The 16,952-nt window shown below is 39.7% G+C and overlaps 1 protein-coding gene across 1 annotated transcript in view; it reads left to right on the forward strand.

Moving 5' to 3' along the window:
- The window catches only part of LOC121513303 (dolichyl-diphosphooligosaccharide--protein glycosyltransferase subunit STT3B-like), a 107,676-nt gene extending 91,873 nt beyond the window's left edge, over positions 1-15,803 (forward strand). The window contains exons 9-16 of the mRNA XM_041792950.1: positions 1,020-1,174; positions 3,061-3,272; positions 5,636-5,823; positions 6,127-6,298; positions 8,051-8,224; positions 10,295-10,408; positions 10,541-10,750; positions 12,691-15,803. Coding sequence (XP_041648884.1) covers positions 1,020-1,174; positions 3,061-3,272; positions 5,636-5,823; positions 6,127-6,298; positions 8,051-8,224; positions 10,295-10,408; positions 10,541-10,750; positions 12,691-12,771 — 1,306 coding nt within the window. The 3' untranslated portion in view covers positions 12,772-15,803. The remainder of the gene's footprint in view (positions 1-1,019; positions 1,175-3,060; positions 3,273-5,635; positions 5,824-6,126; positions 6,299-8,050; positions 8,225-10,294; positions 10,409-10,540; positions 10,751-12,690) is intronic.
- Positions 15,804-16,952: the final 1,149 nt, after the last annotated feature.

Below are 16,952 nucleotides of genomic sequence, written 5' to 3' on the forward strand. Positions count from 1 at the left end.
ATCGTGCATACCTAGTCAGATATATTTGTTGTCGACTACTCATATGTGGATGCATGGGGGCTTCCACGTCCCCCACATTGGCTGTGACTATCTTCCAAAACTTAATGCAATGCAGGCACGAAATACAGTATACACATGGGTAATAGAGGCAGTATAGAGGTCGAGGAGGAGTGACTGTAAACATGGCAGCAGATACAACAAAAGAAAAACTGAAAAACCACAATTATCCACATGTAATGATGTACAAATGTCACTGCACCATGTCAAACATGTCAACAGGGATGGATGAATTCTGTTTTTGAAGTCAACGTTTAAATCTGTAAAGATCATGAACACAAGATCTGTGTTTCAGTTCATCATGACTGAAAACTAGTGACTTTCAGGTGTAACCAGCTGATCCGTGGCTGTTTTATGAGAACAGTTTTTCATTTAAATCCATCTGATGAGCTTATTTTGACATAGTGAAAAACTAAGAGTCATTCTGAGGACTCTTTCCTTTTCAAACAGCTGCTGTTTTGACAACATCTGTGAACACAGCCAGCTAAAGGTCACCGGTTAACACAGTTACTAATTAGAATGAAACACCAGGTCTGTTATATCCATGCCCAGAGTAAATGTTGTAGAGACGGTGTGTTCTGGGCACTAGTCATCAGTCTGAACTGATTCTAATGTTATTATTGTTGACTAATGTCAACATGAAGTGATGTTTGCAGTTTACATCCCACACATTAGTTAGTCCACTACTGCTTGAGCTCTCTAGTGTGCCCTCTCGAGGTTTCTCACAGTAACACATTTATTGTTTAGGCAGCTATGCTAACAAAAAATGCTCATGATGCAGCAAGAGGCATATGTGGATACACGATTTAACTGCCTGTATATCTAATACTTTATCTTAATAAAGGAGTAGTTCTTCAAAAAACAACAAATACATGTAATATTTGAATCAGGAAGACCCTCCTTTCTCTTTTTGCCTAACCATCTGGTCTCTCTCTTCTGTCTGTCTTCTATGTTTTCCACAGCTATGCTAAGATTCACATCCCTATTATAGCATCAGTATCAGAGCACCAGCCCACTACCTGGGTGTCCTTCTTCTTTGACCTTCACATCCTCGTCTGCACCTTCCCAGCAGGCCTGTGGTTCTGTATAAAGAACATCAACGATGAGCGTGTCTTTGGTAAGAGCCATGAACACATCATAACCCTATTTTATTACCATTCCCCAGACAAAAATCAGCTGACCTTTAAAAACATTAATGCACTCAAGGTTATTGTGATTCACTGCTCACATGTGAAGTCGTGTATTTATGGAAACTCCCCACCAACAGGAAAAAAAAGCTCCCTTCTGTTGTACGATTCAAAGAAGTTGCTGTTCTTGGTTACCTTTTATATGTTACAGTGTTACAATGTCATTTAGCAGACACTTTTGTCAAAAGTGTTGACATCTGAGAGAAGTACAACACAAGCAAAGATATACAGTGCTTAACAAATTTAATACACCATTATGTAGAAGCTCTTTAACCCAAATGATATTTTTAATGCTAAAATATAGTTATTATTGTTATCCATGAATTTTAAAATTTGCTTATTTACAAAAAAACTGAAAAATTAGTAAAGCACATTAATTTTTCTTGATTAATGTGTCAAATTATAGTTATTTACTTGCATTCCTGAACAGAAAAATTAGTTTTAGTGGTCGAATGTTGTGCTTGATTCATTTCTGACTTCTCAGAGAAGCCCAGTGAGCCTGCTCAAATTTGGGTGAATTCAGTTTGAAATCCCTCATTCCTGTTCAAAATGGTAAAACGTGGAGAGCTCACTGAAAATGAAAGAGTCCGCATTAAAGCACTTCATGATGCTGGATGGTCTCTGAGACAAATATGACAGGTAGTCTAATAAATTTGTTGAGCACTGTAGAAAAGAGGAAACAACATCAGTAAGTGCTGCAACGAGCTTTAAGAGAGGAGGTTAGTCCAGAGAGGAGGCTAGTGAGGAGCAGAGTGAGTCTTTAGCCTCGTTAACCGAGGGTGTGAAGGACTTGTTACATGAAGCCATCGCAGCTGAGACCTTTTCAGACAACTGTGTTGGGTCAAGTGACCAAATATTTCTGAGGTATGATATTAACTGAGTAATAGCTTGTTGAAATTCTGGTATGCCAACTGAAAACTGGATAAAGTAGTGGTTAGAGAAGTGAAGTAGTGTTATAACTCAAATTTACTGAGGGGAGGGGTTCTTCTCGAAATATATGTGCACACCACTGAAGTGAAGCTCTAGTCTTTTTTTGGTGAGTGAATATCTTTTGCCACATGGCTAAAGACATCAGTTTTTTCAGAGCAGCTTGACAGACCTTGTACAACTGTTTAAAAAGATCTTAGTTAAATGGTTAAACTGAAATGAAAGAGTGTTGCTGACTTTGCACAGAAACAGCCAGTTCATGTCCTACAAAGATAATCTTTTTACTGACATTTAGAGCTGTTCAGAGCCTGTTTATTTAGATTTCTACTTCAGCAAAGACGTTGAATCAATCCTTTTTTTAACCAGTCTTTTTTACAGAAGTATCTTCCTCTTAAGAATGCATGTACTTTTCTACCCGAATGCACCTTCTCCCCTTCCTCCCCCCTCCTTTGCCTTAATGCTTTCCTGTTTACTCACTTTTTCTGCTTCACTTTATCTCTGTCAGATTTTTGTGTTCATATCTTACCTGTTGCCTCCTCCTCATGTCACCAAGGCTCTTTGATCTCCATTCAGCTAAAAATGCTCGATTAATGCAGCCACTCATGCACAGAGGAAACATTTGGGTTTGAGTTTGAATATGTGATGTGAGATTCCCTTCTCATCTGCATTTTCACCTGATATGGAGTCTAACTCCGAGCAGAATATGTGTGAAAGCTGTGCATGAAACACAGAGCTGAGAGGGAGTACAACTTTAATGTGACTTGACAACATTAAATTAAAGCAATCTGAATAAATTAACTTACTTTATTATATAAGGTTAAATCTAATTTATCAAGCTGTGATATAGCCCTGATTAGGTATAACCCTGTCTCTGCTTTTCTCTCATTAGTGGCCCTGTATGCCATCAGTGCTGTGTATTTTGCCGGCGTCATGGTGCGGTTGATGCTGACTCTGACCCCGGTGGTGTGCATGCTGTCAGCGGTGGCCTTCTCCAGCGTCTTCGAACACTATCTGGGAGACGACATGAAGAGGCAGAGCCCGCCTGCAGAGGACAGCAGTGATGAGGACGACAGGAAAAATGCTGGAAATCTCTATGACAAGGTTAGGCATCCAAGTCTGGGTTATTTGTCATCAACACTTTGACTTTATTTTGTAGTTTAATCCTAGGATTATTGCTGTATAACTGTTTCAGAAAGGGGTTTGTATTGAGGATCTACTCCTGTCTGTTGTACACAAAGAAAATATTCTTGTTTGGTATTATAAGCACAATAAATGTGCTCAGGATTATCAAGCTTTGACTTTTTTAACCATTTTATAATCTAATTGCAGTCGTGTTAGCCTTGCAAAGCAGATAGACTGGCCAGGCAAATCAATCTTGCAAACCTCAGTCTGAAACATTTGTGCAAGGTCTGAAAACGACCGATCAGCATCATTTTAGGAGAATAAGGCGAGAGCTACTGGTGGGATTTAGTTGAACTGGAGGACGTTAGCAGTGACTGCCTCCAGTGTAGCATTTAGCTTGGATGTAGCTGTGGTATAGTGGCAGTTTTGTGAGAACTGAACAACTTTCTTTACTAAATAGGAGCAAAGAATAGCACCGAAAACCTTTCATGATAGAAAATATGTTTCCACGCTTCTACCAACCTGCTTCAGGAAGAATTTGAGGTGATTACAAGTTGGATTGAGCTTTACCATGAGCCGGTATATACAATGGCTATCACCGGTGTTGCCGTTAGCTCAGCTGTAGCCAGGCCTACCCACAGAAAAAGTTCAGCCCCTAAAAAGCCCTATAATAGACCCTCCCCATGTGCTGATAACTATCAACACATGTGGTGAATTGGCAGTGTTTATACAGTCCTGCCAGCCAACATTTACATACATTTGGAGCTGAAAAATATGTTAACAAGATGTTTTTGAGTTTAAATGATCTCTAGAAAGTTGCCTCAGTTGCCTTCTCTATTATTTATAGCATTCTGACTTTCATGCAGTTAATAGCATGGTTAAAAAGTCTGACATAACAGGCCATGTGTAAGTATAGTTTCAAAACAGGCTGCGTTTTTACTGAAGCACCGATGTGTATTTTTGTTGATTTGGTATGGATGGGGAATATTTAGGTTATAAGATATGGTAATTGCAGCTTAACTTTGCATCAAGTAATTTTTTAGCAGTAGCACAGGGTTTAGTGTTGTTACCTCATAGCTAGAAGGCTCCTGATCCACTTCCTGGTCAGGGCCTCCCTATACATGAGTGGGTTCTCTCTGGCTTCCTCCCACCACCAAAAACATGCTCATGCTTAGGTTAATCGGTGACTCCAATGGGGCTTTTCCTCTAGCCGGCTGAGCCAAACCAAGCCATGCTCAAACAAGCATGGCCAAAGAGAGCTAGCCCCACCTCCAACCGCGCCATGCTGACGTCAAAGCAGTTCGCAGGGTCGGATTTGCCGGGGGGATTTACCCCTTCTGTGACTGATACCTCCCCTCCATAATAATTTTTCACTTCACGGGGAGATGTGGAGATAGGTTTTATCCCTGCCCCTGCTCCAGCTGTCTATTACTCTGTTACAGTTGTGGTCTTATGTGTCAGCATTCACTGTACAACTGAAACATTTATGACCCAAGACCAAAACTCCAGATTTTTGTGCTCATACTACGGTCAAATCGTTTGCATTACTTCTCACGAGTTCAATCAGGAAGGACCAGGCGCAGATCTAGGATTACAACTTTTTCTGCACCTAGTAATGAAAAAAGTTTGATCCTTTCCCCTTCTGATAGACAAATAAATTCTAGACTTTTTGAAAAATAAAATGCTGGAGATGTTTGAAACATTTAGCCCATGACAGAGTCTGTCTTTAATTTAGTAAAGCATGCCGTTCTCACCACCTAATCCAAAAATTTGATTTTGTTAAGCCTTGATTATTGTTGTGACAATTTAGTCCCAGGTCTTTTACAGCAGACAGTAGATCTACTTGAGCTGATGAGTCAGAATTGGTTTGCAGGTTTTTAATTAAAGTAGCATATATATTTATATATATATCTATATATATATATATATATATATATATATATACTTTTTTTTTTTTTTTTACAATATTCATAGGAGCTCTTTTTGTCGGATGGATCGTATGGTATAATTTATGCAGTGAAAAATACCTAGCCCTGTCATTTGTCTACTCATGCTCCCTCTAAGAAACGAAACAGCTCTGACATCCTACATTTTTATCATCCTTTTGTTGCTCTTCTTCTTAATCGATACAGTGGGAATAATGCATTAAAAACACATCACGGACCTCCTTAAAGGCCACCATAAAACAGCTACCGCAGTTAATTGTCTGAGTATTCTCTCAGTGGGGGCAATTAAAAGTCCTCCAGTATATTATCATCTCATTTTACAGCCCTCCTGTCTTGTTAGGGTTTGAGTAACCTTTACAAATGGCGTCCTGTGGCTCTGTGTTTTTCCCCCTGCAGGCCGGTAAAGTGAGAAAACACGTGTCGGAGCAGGAGAAGGCCGAGGAGGGCCTGGGTCCCAACATCAAGTCCATAGTCACCATGCTGATGCTGATGCTGCTCATGATGTTCGCTGTGCACTGCACCTGGGTCACCAGCAACGCCTACTCCAGTCCCAGTGTAGTACTGGCGTCGTACAACCATGACGGGTGAGAATAATGACAAAGCATCCTTTTTGTTTTGACCAGTTTAATGTTAAAACAACAGTTTGGCTGTTATGATTTATCAATGCAACAAAAGATAAATGTAGAGTATTTGAAGCAGAAAAGTTTACAGAGTTTGGACTCATAAATAAACTCAACCCTGTTAGAAAATCAAGGGGCTTCAAGCTTTAACTGATGCCATTAATTTAATAACTATGTGAGCGTCCTAACTCAGCCCAACACTTAGGTATGTTGGTTTATAGATAAAACTGTGGCATAATCTCAACCATCTCCCTCTTTCTCTACCAGCTCTCGTAACATCCTGGATGACTTCAGGGAGGCCTACTATTGGCTGAGGCAGAACACAGACGAGCACGCCAGAGTGATGTCATGGTGGGATTATGGATACCAGATCGCAGGGATGGCCAACAGAACCACGCTAGTCGACAACAACACATGGAACAACAGTCACATAGCGCTGGTGAGAGCTGCCCTGCCTCTAACACTGTTTATCATGGGAACAGACTTAATAGAAGGGAAACTTGATTACAGTAAAATGTTCGACTTTTCCGACTCGTAATAGTAGTTTCAAAGTTGATTTTATAACATGGTAAACTATCGTCCAAAAGTATTGGAACATTCAGTTAATTTTTGCTATAGACTGAAAACATTTGGGTTTAACTTCAACAGATGAATATGATGCAAGAGATCAGAATTTCAGCTTATATTTCCAGGTATTTATATCCTGGTCTGATACACAACTTAGAGGAGAGCATTATTTGTAACCAAAAACCCATTTTTTATGTGATCTTTTGATTAAAATAACTGCATCAGGCCTGTGATCCTCTGACATCACCAAACTTTAACATTCTTCTTCTGTGATGCTTTTCCAGGCTTTTCACTGCTGTCTCATTTGGTTGTTGTTTGTTTTCCCTTCAAAGGCAGTGCCATGATTGTATAGTTTAACTGCTCCTTTTTTTTTTTTTTATCAATCACGTGGTAATCAATAGTTTTGTTGTCTTGATGTATAGCAACTCCTAGTGGATGCAGTGTGTTACTACATTGCCTTTGAATAAAAGTGAGATCTTTAAACCAGGGGTGTCAAACTCAAGGCCCGGGGCCCAAATGCGGCCAATGTTACAGTTATGCCTGGTCTGCAAGATCGTATCATATTTTGATTATAACTGGCCCACAGATATGAGGTCTGCAGATTTCCTCCAGTAAAAAAATGTAAATTTAACCTTGATGATTTGAAATATCCTCCTTAAGGCATAAAAAAGTGAAGAAGTTAAGTGACAATAATTACATAAAAAGTCACAAATGTAGGAAAAAAGATTATTTTGTGTTTTTCTTGTCATATTTTCAATTTTGCATTTTGACTTAAACTTATTATTCTGACTTTTTATTTCAGATTTTGTCTTATTTTGACCTTTTAAACTCATGATGTTGAATTTTATCTCACTTTTTGACTTTTCAACTTCCACCTTCTACTTTCAATCCCATAATCCGACATTTTAGACTCACATATAAACTCATATTTTGACCTTTTAAACTCAAGTTTTCAAATTTTATCTCATATTTTGACCTTTTAAACTCATGATTTTGACTTTCTATCTCATACATTTGCCTTTTAAAAACATGATTTTGATGTAATTTCATGGTTTTAGCTTTTGAACTAACAAATTTGACTTTTGAGCTCAGATTTTTAGCCTTTACACTTACCATTTTGACTTTTTTTTACTTCAGAATCATTTATCATCAGTACTAAGTTTTTCTCATTACTGGTGAAAAGTAAGTTGACAGTTTATGGTTAAATGTTGGCCCTGTTAACCTCTCAGTTTAGACCTTAATTCAGAATCCGGCTGTTGTTGTGATTGAGTTTGACACCCCTGCCTTAAACTGTTTGTACATAAGCAGCGTATTGATAAAGTGTAATTGTGAAGAGTCTTGCATGCATATCAAAAAGGGTGATAAATGCAAAGACATCCAGGCTTGACTTTAATGTATTCATTTGTCCTAACTTGTAAAAACTGGAGCCCTCTCTCCCTGTGATACAGCTTTATAGTTTTTTTTTTATTACAATCTCACGTAAATACTTCAAAAGAGTCCTGATTTATCTACTGTTACAGGTCAAGCAGCATCAAACCTTACCTTTGCAATGTAAAACCACTGGGGTGTGTTTGATTTTCGATTGAAGAAATGGACCTGAAATTACCTGTCTGTGTTCACACAGGTGGGCAAAGCCATGTCATCCAATGAGAGTGCAGCCTATGAGATCATGAGGTCTCTGGATGTCGACTACGTCCTGATCATCTTTGGGGGTGTTATTGGTTACTCAGGCGATGACATCAACAAGTTCCTGTGGATGGTGCGCATCGCAGAGGGAGAGCACCCCAGGGACATCAGGGTAAGCAAATATCACTGACTTTAATGGGTAGCTTACATCAGCAGAAATACACAGAAGGTGAGCTGTGTAGAACTTTCCCTGTAGTGAATGTGTTTGCCAAATCAACAGTCTGTTACCCGGTATGTCATAAGGCAGGGGTGTCCAAACTGAGGCCCAGATGCCAAACGTGGTCCGTGGTCCAATTTTGATTGGCCTGCTGCAAATTCTAGAAACAAACATCTCAACAAGAAGACTTTATTGATGTGGTTTTTTTTTGTGACTAAACTGGGACAACTCTGTACACAGTAAAAATATTGGCGATCAAAAAAGTATCTTGTTTTCTAACTCCCTGATAGTTTCGGCAGCAAATAGCAGTATCAGTAATATTCCAGGGGCTGAGTCTGACGGCCACCCGATTTGCTCTAAGCATGCTATTGGCCAGTCGCTTTCAAGCTCTCATTTAAACTGCTCTTGCCTGGCCACACTCTGTAACTCTGTGCGAGCTGCTCTTGCAACCCTCCTCCACCCCAGCCACCCAGTGGCTCCTTCATTCTGCTTCTGACTAATTAATGCCATACACCTCGCTTTGTGGATATCAAAGTGGCCCCAACATCCTTATATATTTCCATATGTGGCCCTGAGTGGAAAAAAGTTTGGACACCCCTGTCCTAAGTAGTTCCCCTGCAAAATAAGTTAAAGATAGGCCATGGAGGGCTGTCAGACCTGCTCACAACTCCTGAAACCTTGTGGGAATTATTGCATTGATCTGCATGTGTGAAGACAGAGAGCTCGTTTCTCATTAAAGCTGGATTAGTCTCACCAAAAAACTGCAGGAAACAGTCATTGACAGCATTTCAGCCATTCTACATGGATCACTGTAAAAAATATTTTTCATCAGGGTTCCTGCAGATCCCTAAAAAGCCTTGAATTGGATTTTACAAATCTAAGGCCATGAAAAGACTTAAATGACTTATTTTTACAAGTGTGTGATCTTAAATTTAAAAGGCACTATGACTTAGGCGCATCGTCATCCAGTTGTCTTTTCCGTTTATTTGATTTTATTCATTCTTTTTAGAGTACATCCTTGCTGAGTATGTTATGATACTGTAAATTAATAGAAGAGAGGCGTTATATGTGCAACAGTTCATCAACTTTGAGTGTTTATGACCAAAAAAATTTCCTTGTCTTATAACCAATTGAAACTGGATTTTTAAGTGAATTAAAGCAGGTGATACAGCTTCTTCCACTGTACTGAGAAATCTCACATGCCTTTAATTTTTGGCTATTTGTCGTGTGTATTCATTTTCCCAGCTCAGGTCTAAAAAAAACTTTAAAAAGTCTTTAAAAAGTTTTTGTGACTGTGCAGTACTCACCATACAACCTCTATACACTAATTTTAGCTCCAATAGATGATAGATAGAGGACAGTTCTTGCTGTCAGGTAAACACAGCCACAGACTTAGAAACCAGTAGGAATATAACATAACTATAGACTTGTTTCTTTGGCTGGTGTGATCTCCATGTACATAATGAAAGCTGCTTCAGCATTTTTCCTGTTCACCGTATGTTTCCTTGCTGCTGTTGTTCTGATTTTGTGTTGTGAAACGACACAAAGATTGTTATTAGGAGGCTGCAAGGTGATACAGTAGTTACAGCTCACTGCAAGAATCTTTCCAGTTTGAATCCCCATTGGATATTCGAGTACTGTTTCATACCACAGGTCCCACAACCGTCAGTATTTACTAAACCACATCATACACATCCATGCCTTCACTGCAGTTGTGGGAGCAATGTAGCGCTAAGTTTCTAGCCCAAGGACACAACAACATGCGACTGTAGGGGTTGGGGATTGCAACCCGAACTCTCTGGTTCAGATGGTAGACTAGCTACAGAGACACAGTCATCCCTAATTAATTATTAATGATTATCAGTTTAACAGTGGATGTGAGTGTGAGTCTGAAGTTTGTTTGCTGGATCTGTGATTGGCCAGATGTACCCTTCCTCTTGCTCACTGACAGCTGGGAAGAGCTATAGAGTACAAATCCACTAACTTCTTCCTCCATCTCTATCCAAATCTCCCCCGTCATCCCAGGAAAGTGACTACTTCACCCCGCAGGGAGAGTTCAGAGTGGACAAAGCTGGATCCCCCACTCTCCTCAACTGCCTTATGTACAAAATGTCTTACTACCGCTTTGGTGAAATGCAGGTAAGCCATCAATCGTTCTGCAGTGTATACCGAGTAAACTAAATAATGGATGTCGAAGACCAGTTTCTTTAATAGGTTTGATAACAAAAAAGTAAAGATGTGTAATAGCTCACTGTTTTCATTTCCATGAAGTTGGACTTCAGGACGCCACCAGGCTTTGACCGAACACGCAATGCTGAGATCGGCAACAAGGACATCAAGCTGAAGCACCTGGAGGAGGCGTTCACCTCCGAGCACTGGCTGGTCAGGATTTATAAGGTGAAGAAGCTGGAGAACAGAGACCGAGTGGAGCACAAGATACGAAGCACTGACACCACCAAGCAGAAGTACACCTCCAAAAAGGTAAGCTGGGATCCTCTGAGGACATCTGGAGATTTTCACATTAATTTAAAGACATGAAAACATCTGAGATCACAAAACATATTCTTATTACTATGTTTGAATAGTGGGAAATATTGCCTTAGTGCTGTGTAGCAAATGGTACAGTTAGATGGTTAAGAGTCATAGTTTATTGTTCACAAATTTTGTTACAGTTTATCTGTTTTTAGAGTAAAATGAAATTAAAGTCAGTTTGAAATTGATAAAATGCAGAACTTATCTTTTTTTCTCTATAAATTTTAGTAAAGTTTAAAACCTCAACAATTTTCAGTCAGTAAAAATTCCATATAAAACATGGAGTTGATAATATCTTACAAAGATAGCGTAACAGATGGGTACAGTTTCTCCGCTGAATTTTGCCAGGTTTTGGTAAAATGTGGGCCACAAAACAATGTTGGCTCTAACGTACACACTATTGAAAACTTTTTAAGGAATTAAGTTTTTTTCCCAGAAAGGCTCTGTGTTTTTGTCACTATTTTGCAATGCAGGCGTAGCTTACCAGTTACTGACAAAAACACAAAGGCTTTCTGGGTATAAAAATAAAATTCATCAAAAAACTTTAATTGTGCGTACGTTTTATATTTATAAAACAGAGTTGTGGCTAGATTTTCTGCCTTTTTACTACATTTAGTTTTAAGCTCAAGTGAGATTCTGACAGAAGTCCACCTGATCCTCTGTCAGTCTGCAAAGTTGTTTATATTCTGGCCTGTTGAACTATCAGTTAGGATGAGTATCAGATGTGTTGGTGCAAACAGTGCCCTGGTACCAACACATCCAACGCCAACCATACCAAATCATGTGAAGAAGTTAAACCGGTTTCCTTTATTTATATGTTCAATTGGCATCTGAACCATTTATAATTCTGAGATGGCCTTTTTTTCAACTGTCGACTTTTAAAACACTTATTTTCTCTTAAAAGTGTCGATTCAGGCACCATTTAGGCATCGGTACCTTTTCAAAAGAATAGATTTAACAGCAACAGTATCTGGAAAAAACAAACAATACCAACCCTAGCTATCAGTGCTTCATTATAGCTCCACTGTGTCATAGTTAGCTAACAAGTTAACACTGTGATCTAGTGATGTTTGCATGTGAATGATAGCTGAGACTGATAATTAGAAACATTTTAGCAAGTAAAAAGCAGCTTTGCAGTGAAGCTTTTGTGAAGATGCCGTGGAGTCTTAAAATGCATTGGAGGGATCTTGAGGGGTCTTTGAAAGTATTAAATTTGAGGACGGATTTTCTGTACATAGCCTCGTCTAGAGCATTAATATATTTGTTTAAGTCAAAAACGATTTAAAGTTTCTATATTGATGTCCATTTCTAATTATATTGCAAAGTGTCAGTACATCCTTTCTAGGGTCTGTGTCCACTGATTGCATTTTTTTGTGCTGTCTGTTTCTTAGTTTCAGAGCACTTAGCTTATAAAAGTTGACTCCCTCATCCTTCAGTAGAGGCTGCAAGGTCTGTTTTTAGCTCTATGAGCGTAGTATTTTCACATTAGTTTCTCCTCTAGTGTTGCCATTTACAAAGCTGGAAACTTTACTCCAGCCCTTCCTTGATTTTGATTGGTGGATGAGGGAGAGATGCCACTGACAGATACTGCCGAGTTCTGAAAGTTCAACTATTTTCAACTGAGAGAACTGTGAGTGCAGTGACAAAAATCCACTGATGCTGAGGCACTAAAAAGGCACTAAAAGACTGGTCTGCATTGATTTAGTATTGAAAATATGTGATGCCAGTGCAAAAATTTGCAGCAATGGACATGGGCCTTTCTACTTCCCAGCAGAATTATTTTTGTACCATCATAGACTTAAGCTTTTGCTGTCTCTCTTTTTATCTATATCAAGCCAGACTTAATTTTTACTCCAGTTTGATTCTGATTCTGGTTTTTCTTTCTGCAGACGGCCAAGAGGAAGCGTGGATACATCAAGAACAAGCTTTCCCTCAAAAAGGGCAAGAAACTGACCAAGAAATCTTTATAGAGCGTCCAGCACCAACAGAGGCACATTATGGACAGGAGGGAGGAAAAAGAAAAACAAAAAACTTTAACAAAAACAAACAGCAACGGTAAATCCACCAATCAAGATGAGTAAGGAACACCTGAGGTTCTCTAAACCCCGTCACCCTGCCAGCCTCACCTGGAGGTCCTGGCTGGAAACGCTACCATCACCCAAGGGGAACCTCGACTGTCCTTTGACCTGATGAGCAGGGCGAAGGAGACATTGGCTCATCTGAGACCCTCCCACACTGGTTTTAACCTGAGGAACTGTGACCTTGACCCGCTTTTCTTTTTGTACTTGAATGTGAGAGGAGACGGAGAGAGCAAGAGAGATTAGCTGTCCTTAATCCAGCGGCTCAGCTTGGGATCGTTTATGCAGTGCATCATTTAGATAGAAAACAACACCTGCTGAGGGCCCTGAATACTCATAGAGCAATGTCCAGATGAATGAAATGCTGTTTTCCCTTGTTGGAGTTAAATCAATTCTTGATAAGTAATGTAATGTAAAAGCAGAGAAACTGTTTTTCCATTACATCGTTCCTGCTCATCCCGTATTTCTTTAGTCTTCAGTGATGAGATTGAAACATTCTCACTATGCTGTTTTAATTGATTCTTCTTAAAAGTCACTGATTGTGCTTATGTTCTCACATGCAGAGGCTTTCTCTCTTCATAAACCTCACTCTGCTCTTTCTGACTGGACATATCAACCAAACTGCACATGCTACTGAAAGGATAATTCAGGGGTATTAATTTGGTGTTTTTTATTCCGTAAATATCACACTTTAACTCACCCATACTAAGACTTCATTACAAAGGCGACCTAGAAAAACAAGCCAACATGTTTTAAGAGTTTTAACCAAAAATCAGTTTGGATCATATATCCTGATTTAATATTCAGCATTGCTTTCTTCTGTTTAAGCCCATCAAGACAGATATTTTCAGACTTTCTAAAGCTTCTTTAGGACAGTAAAAGTTAGACACATTATCCCCACTTGTGAAAATTAAATTAAAAGAAAATTGGTTGCAGTTAAGATAATGTTTCTCAATTTTTGTTCCTATTTACTTCTCTGAATGTTTCTTCTTAAATGTCCAGGCGTTGATGTAGTCCTGTCACAATGATCCCAGATCTCAGTCATGAATTAAAACCGGTACAATAGGTTCTTTGCAGATGATGTGTCGCCAAAGTGGAGAACTCCAGATGGGGGGCAAGAAGTGACTTCTGCATAAACGCTATCAAAATGCCATATTTTGTGCTGATAACCACTGTCAACCTTTCAAAGTAGAAAAATAAAACATTGTTAAACACTTTTGTGTCCTGAAAGTAGTAGGAAAAGTCTCCATCTTGCCTGGACGAGCGACGTCATACCGCTTGTGTATGATATGTTTCCACAAAGCGGTCAAGTTTGCTTCAGTATAGTTTGATCTTGCCTGTGTTTCTTCTGCTGATGTCCATCCAGTCTCACTCATTGTGATGGGAACTCCTTCTCTTTCAAGAGATGTGGGTAATTTGGCTCAGCTCAGCAGTTTGTTTAGTTCCCAAAAATCTCTTCATTAGGTACCAGTTTGACATTTTAAATGTGAATTAAGTAATAAAAAGACAGGAAAGAAAACTGTCACTGAAACGGGAGATGGCTACCGAGGCACCGCTAGCCTCTTAGCTCAGGCTCCTGTTTTTCCTTGTCTGAGTAGACCATGCAAAATGCCAGGAGGTCTGCAGGCCTGATGTCATATTTATCACCTCCACGCCAGGTAAATCAATCGAAGTCACTTTTTTTGTAAGGTTCAGGGATCTTACTCAGTGTCGGCTTCTGCTTCCCTCTCTCCCTATGTTGGTTCACTTCCAGCACCCCATCTGGCTTTGGCTCAGGATCATGTGACTGCAAACAACCTATATCACTATATAATCTAACTGATGAATATGAATGCTTAATGTGTAGTTTCTGCGATTGTCAGATCGGCTGAATTACAAACTACATATGTATTTATGATTTAAGAGCTGTGAAATCCAGGAAAATACTTAAATCACCAGTTAATGACAGAGGTGTAACCTAAGGCCAGGTGTATACTGTAACTGTACTATTGTTAAAAGTCATGGTGGAGTGTCGGCTCACATTTCACCACTAACACTCATGATTTCTGAACTCACCGTATAATCTGATGGTCAGGCATGACCGGAATACTCTCACAAGTTAAATTAGAATGAACTGTTGAAAAATGCCAATAAAGTTTCCTTTGAAAACTCCCTCTGACAGGGGTCAAATTCCGATCTATCTGTATATCAATTGTCTCTTCTACACGGCTCAAATACAGATGACAAAACTGCACTTGGAGTGTCATGCACACTCAAAGAATCACCATCAAACACAACTAGCAAGCTAAATCACCAGTAATATACCCTGTCAGCTGGAGCTCCACGTATATGTTCTGCTCGTTCATGTCTTTCAGGATAGGAGGGTGAAATCACATCAAACAGGCATATCTACTGCTGCCATGGTACTCGCTCATGTGCAGGCACATTTAGGAAAAAAGCCCTGAAGTTAAAGAATAGACTCTCATGCACGAGACTGCAGATTTTACCATGACCAACCCTAATGCCTCCCTGTACACTGCACCACAAAAGATGCATGATCAGACAAAATCTGGCCGTCTTCAAAACAAGTCATGTGGCTCATGAATCAGGTCAGAATCAGTTTAAATTGAAGTGTTTGCCTGGCCTGAGAGAAGTAATCACATAACACCAGGAGCCCTGCTTTGAATAGATAAACCCAAATTATTACAAACCTGAATTATCCTTGAAGCTCTGTGTGCTATTCTAATCTGTCATATTCATGCATTGTTGAACAGCACTGGTCTCAGAATAGAGCAGGCCTGTGAGGGAACATCTGTTGCAGAACAGTGGATTTCAAACATTCACATATCTTTGTTGAAGATGCTTCAGGAAAGTCAGGCCATAAATCCAGGTGCACATTTTATCACTTTTTTTGAGTGTTAATAAATGAATGTGTTGCTCACATAGTCCATCTCAGTGTTTGACACTTCAGAATCCAAGGAAAGAGGACACGTCGCCGTGAATGTCAGAGCTTTAGGGGGAGAAACTGAAGGTTGAGAAAACTGACTGTACAAAAAGATGGATGACTTATCTCCAGCCTTTCATGTGGCACGAAAATGAAGCCAAACTCCACCAGCTATGGGCCCTGATATATTTCACAGATGGAGCAGGAGTGCAAGCCACCTCTCCTACAATCCAAACCACACCTATAATGTACCAGTGTAACAGCAAATATCACTTACGTGGCTACAGCCCACAGCAAAACAGATGATTGAGTGATTTTAAGGAAAAATAATTCCCTTTTGAGGAAAGTCTGAGGCCTCTTGTTACCTTTTTTTCTTGCTATTTCTCCCTGCTCACAGCCCCAAAGGCGCTGCATTTGATTCCTTAGCTGTCGACCAGGGTAATCATAAAATTCAACATGAGGATGCATGATAAGCTCTAGGGATGTATGTGAGTATCCAGATGAACTATCACAGTCAGGCACTGACACCAGAACTGCTACTTGTTGATGCTCTGTCCTAACTGCCTGCCTGCTTTTACATGAATTCCCTGACAGTACATCTGCATAAACGCCCTGACACTCAGTACATTTACATGTACTGTAGCTCTGGTTGATCGTAAATACCATACAGCCATAGTGCTTTACTGCTAGATGTAAACAAGCCCAGTGAAGGTCAGCATCTAGAGGAAAACTTCAGTTTTGCAACATTTTGATCAAGATAATAGAGATGGGGGCGCAAATGGCCTAGTGGTGAGGTTGTCCTGGGTTTGGCCACACTGCGACTCCTTTCCCGCATGTCTTTTTCCTCTCTCTCCCATCCTTGTTTCTGACTTTATCCACCATCCTTCTTTATACATGAAGGCATCAAAAGCCCCCAAAAATATCTAAATCAAAAATAGGACATGGAGATAAAATTGAACAAAAGTGATGTGGGTGCATAGTCCCATTACTACTCGACCCAAACAATGAGTATCCACACTGCTCAGGTATGAGGATCGTTGGCCCATGGTGGTAGCACTGCTACCTTTAGCCACATTCTGCAAACTGAGTTCACATCATTTACCCCCTGACACCATAATCCTGTGTCAAATAACCAATGCTCAATTCTGAC

Source organism: Cheilinus undulatus, linkage group 8 (genome assembly GCF_018320785.1).
Source record: "Cheilinus undulatus linkage group 8, ASM1832078v1, whole genome shotgun sequence".
NCBI lineage: Eukaryota > Metazoa > Chordata > Actinopteri > Labriformes > Labridae > Cheilinus > Cheilinus undulatus.